The 4,692-nt window shown below is 33.6% G+C and overlaps 1 protein-coding gene across 3 annotated transcripts; it reads right to left on the bottom strand.

Moving 5' to 3' along the window:
* LOC107644910 (receptor-like protein 12) lies at positions 204 to 4,092 on the bottom strand. 3 transcript variants are annotated; one of them, XM_016348866.2, is made up of 3 exons: positions 3,199 to 4,086; positions 677 to 2,064; positions 204 to 531 (listed from the first exon to the last, which is right to left on the bottom strand). In XM_016348866.2, the coding sequence occupies exons 1-2, from the start codon at positions 4,013 to 4,015 to the stop codon at positions 692 to 694; spliced, it is 2,190 nt and encodes a 729-aa protein (XP_016204352.1). In that variant the 5' UTR covers positions 4,016 to 4,086; the 3' UTR covers positions 204 to 531; positions 677 to 691. The 3 variants fall into 3 exon arrangements, with proteins under 3 accessions (XP_016204352.1, XP_016204350.1, XP_016204351.1); XM_016348864.2 differs by having other exon boundaries at positions 677 to 4,088; XM_016348865.2 differs by lacking the exon at positions 204 to 531 and having other exon boundaries at positions 726 to 1,300; positions 1,401 to 4,092.

The following is a 4,692-nucleotide window of genomic DNA, read 5'->3' as shown; positions in this document are numbered from 1 at the left end:
GATAACTAAATTTTTTCGGTTAATATCAATCAATAAATTTTAAAAATTGTTTTATTTATCTTATATTTTAAATTTTAAATCATAAATTTTTAATCTTAAATTCTAAATTATGAATATAAACTCTAAAATTGTCTAACTAAAAGTTAGTTCTTTATATTTTGTTATGAAATAATAATTACAACGCTTAAGAATGTTGTAGAATTTTTACAAAAATTTAATAGCAATAATTATCTAATCACAATTTCCTGCTTACAAGGAATAATTGATGGTACATACATCACGTTGTTCTGATGAAAGCTAAATTCAAAAAAAAATTACTCATAGTTTAGATATTTTACACCATAATCCAAAATAGATATACTTGAAAATCCATTACATAATGAAATTATAGAACACCATAATAGTAAGTATTTAAAGAAAGTGATCTACAACCCATCAACTTCAATTACAAACCAAATATCTCAGTGCAAACACCTATAGTTATAGCAACCAATGATTTGTCCCTCATCTCAGTCTCAGTGTTGAGCATCTCTGCATAAGAATATAATTTATATTTTAGACATTAACTTGGAGCAAAAGAAAACAAAAAATTACAGAGTAAAAGCTATTATTTTCCTGTTATATGTAAGGAAACATTTTTTGATGGATTAGTTTAAAGATAGAAATTACTTTGTACCTTGCAATCTTTGAGTCACTTGTGAAATTTTGCTACATATACTGCCACTGTCACATATATGTAGTCTGCCACTTTGTTCAAGAATCTGAGATAAGCAATTCTCCAAGACCTCCAAAACAACAATGGCCCTAAAAGGCCCCAGAATCCAGTGAAAAATCCAAAGCCTAAGCTCATGTGTAATGCTTCATAAAAGTCTGAATTGTCATCTGCATCATCATGTGTTGTTGGTTCTTCAGGCTTTACTTCTGGCATGTCTCCAGGACAAGTTTTGTTAAGTTGTGTACCACAAAGATTAGGATTTCCTTCAAAGCTAGAAGCATCAAAGGTATCCATGTGTCTTCCAGGTGGGATTCTTCCATAAAGAGAGTTGTTTGACAACTCTAACACGCCTAGACTATCAATCTGGGAAAGACTTGAAGGGATTGTGCCAGATATATGATTTCTTGATAAGTCTAAGGATTCTAGTGAAGTTATGTTCCCTATTTCAGAAGGAATTTCTCCACTCAAATTGTTTCTTGAAAGATTCAAAGAAACTAACCCAACCAAGTACACAATCTCATTTGGGATTTCACCAGTAAAATGATTGCTGGAGAGGTCAATGCTACTAAGACGCAACTCTGGATCCTTAAATCCACATTTAACACCTTTCCACGTTACTGTTATGTTAAATGTATATCTAGAAATATATACACCATAAAGCACATAATAATAAGTATTGTTGTACCTATATATGAGACTTGCGGTTTCAGTTGAGTTGATGCTCTTCTTGGACATTGCAGTGAAATTCTTTAAGCATGTTGGAATTTCATTTGATAAGTTATTTCTTGAAAGATCCAACAGTTGAATTTTCTTCAGGTAACAGAGATGCTTAGAAAGATTTCCAGAGAAACTATTTCCTGACATGCTCAAAACTATCAATTGGTGTAGACTCTCACCGATCCAAGAGGGTATTGGACCTGACAGCAAATTTTCACTGACATCCAACAAAAATAAAGTGGTGCAGTTCTTCAAACTAGAAGGTAGTTTGCCAATGAATCCATTGCTTCGTAAAACCAAAGCTTCCAATTTGACAAGGGAGCCCATGGATGGTGGAATCTTCCCTGTCAAGTTATTATTACTTAGATCAAGAAACAATAGCAAGCTTAAAGATTTCCAACAATCAGGCAATGAACCCTTCAATTGATTGTTTGATAAATCTAGAGTGCCCAATTTGCTACCAATGTTGTTCTCTTGACACAACAGAGATGATACATTTGAAAATTTGTTTCTAGAGAGAATCAACCAAGAAGAATATAGCAAAAACGATGGAATTACACCCTCGAATTGATTTGAACTCAAATCTGTAGATCCTCCGTTTGGGAGCCTTAGTGATAAATTTGGAATAGCACCTGTAAAATTATTGTGAGACATATTCAAATAATACTCAAGAAATTGAACCTTATACCAAAACCATTCCGGCACAGAGCCATGAATCCCCGCATTAGAAATATCCAGATAAGATAAGTAATTTTGAGTGTGTAGCCAACTTGGAAAGTTAGGACCCAACTTGCAAGATGCTAGACTCAAAGATATTAACTGAAAAGGAGGAATCCAGCCAGGGAAAAACTTTATGGATATTGAGTTGTGAGACAAGAACAAGTATTTTAATTTGGAAAAGCCTTTGAGATGTGATTCAGTGATTTCACCCTTCAAAGAATTCCCTTCTAGGGACATAGCTTCCAACTCAGATAACAATCCGATGCTTTTAGGTATCACACCATTGATTCGATTGTAGGACAAGTCTAGCTCCTGAAATATGTGTCTGTTGCACCATGAAGAATTTTGAATGAATCTTGAAAAGTCCCCACTCAAGTTGTTATATGACAAGTATAGTGACTGTAGTGTGCAAATGTTTCCAAAGAAATGGGGAATCTCTCCTTGCAGATTGTTATGAGAGAGATCGAGATATTCAAGAGATTTCATTGCTTTGTCAAAACCTAGTGGAACAGGACCTTCTAACAAGTTGTAACCAAGAGAAAGGGTGTGAAGATTGGCTGTGAAGTTGAAAATCCAGTGGAATATATTTGACGATGTCAACAGGTTAAAGGAGAGATGAAGCCTAACAAGAGAAGATGAAGAATTCACAATGGAAGTAGATGACACCAGAAAACTTATATCCATAAGACTGCAATTTGACAAATCAAGCATTTCAAGGTTGGAGCCTAAGTTGAAATTTCCTTGAAACACTAATGAAGTGAGATTATTATAAGAAAGGTCAAGGCTCACTAGAGAAGGAAAGTTTGGGTAATGAGATTGTGACAAAACAATACTATTTTGTGAAAGATAAAGCTCCCGAAGGTTAGCGCTGAAGTTGGACAACAATTGAAATGTGGATGATGTCAATAAATTGTCAGAGAAATCAAGGATGGTAAGGGAAGTAGTGGAAGAATAATTAGAATGAATATCAAATAAAAATTGAACATCATTATCAGAAAGACTACAATCCGACAACCTCAGCTCTGTTAAGTTTGGAATATGCTTACGAATCATTTGAAGCCACTGGTGAGAGTTGCCAAGACTCATTGACGTGAGGTCAAGAGTATTTAAAAAGGAGAGATTAGACACCCATTCTGCACCTTTACTTTCGAGAACAAAGTCACCGTGGAGCTTGAGAGTTTGCAGCAATGGAAGATCACCACTTTGAAAAGGGATTGCTCCTGAAAGTTCACTATTCCCTTGAAGACAGAGATATTGTAGTTGTCCCAAGTGTTTGAGTTGATATGGGATAACTCCATCAACATAATTGTAGCTCAGATCCATATACTGTAAATATGTAAGCTTGCCTAGTTGAGGAGGGATTTCTCCACCAAAATCATTATCACTGATATCAAGGTATTGCAGTTGAGACAAATTCCCTAGTTGATAAGGAATACTCCCAGCAAAATCAGCATCTGAGATATTGAGATATTTTAACTTGGAAAACAAGCCAATATGTTCTGAGATATAACTGTTAACAAAATCATTGTAACTGAGATCTAAATGTTGAAGATATTGCAAGTCAATCAAGGTGGAGATATTGGCTTGACCAGATAAATGATGTGAATATGATCCACGGAGATGAAGGCGGAGTACATGACCAGTTTGGTTGCGGCATGTAATTCCCTGCCATTTGCAACAATCATCGCCCCTCCATGTTGACAGCATGCCCCAAGGATCATCTATGCTTTGTTTGAAGCGGAGGAGTGCTTGCCTCTCATTCTCTAAGCATGTGACTTCCCCATGGATTAATCCTGCATCATACAACATAATAAGCACCACTAATAATGCATAATCCCATTTCAAAAAGTAATTGCTCATCATTTCTAGTTTCTTCCAAATAAGAATATAGAGAATTTTGTGTAATGTTCTCGATGGGGAACTCCGAGACCCAATATTCATATATATAGTGGGATAAAGTGTATGTATTCAAAATATCTGTTTGCATCTTCTAGTTCTTTAATATCACTTTTAATTACTCCATTTTTTTTATTACTGATCGAGGAATTATTAAGTAAGGTGATATATTTAATAAAAATAAAAATGATATTTTGGGTAAGAAGCAAGAACAAGGAACAAATTCAAAAGAAAAATAATAGATTTTTTAGAGCTAGGATAAAATAATATAATTTAGTAAAATAAATAAAATACATATATTCAAGCCATTTTACAAAAGTAAGATTCAAAATATGTGATCGACAGAAAGTAAATCAAAACTACTACTAGATAGTAGTAAATTTTATTACTAAAATAATTCTTACCCTACTATAAATTGTGCCCGTCTTTGCTTAGTTTTTATTTCATTTTTCTTATAATAATATGACTTAAATTATGCAATATATATATACACCTGATACGTATATATACAAATCTATATGTTTTTGTAAAGAAATTGAGGCATTTAATTTTATGAGTCTTTTCAAATTTTCACTCATTTTTTTCTTCTTCTTCTGTGATTTGAACCCATGAGCATTGATTTTGAGTTTATACTAAAAATCTGT

This window comes from Arachis ipaensis, chromosome B05 (assembly GCF_000816755.2).
Source record: "Arachis ipaensis cultivar K30076 chromosome B05, Araip1.1, whole genome shotgun sequence".
NCBI classification, from domain to species: Eukaryota; Viridiplantae; Streptophyta; class Magnoliopsida; order Fabales; family Fabaceae; genus Arachis; species Arachis ipaensis.
Note: the sequence above shows the minus strand (reverse complement) of the source record. Positions and strands in the feature narration are given on the sequence as shown.

Coding starts and splice junctions, on each gene's coding strand:
- LOC107644910 (XM_016348864.2), bottom strand. CDS start 4,015: ATGATGAGCAATTACTTTTTGAAATGGGATTATGCATTATTAGTGGTG.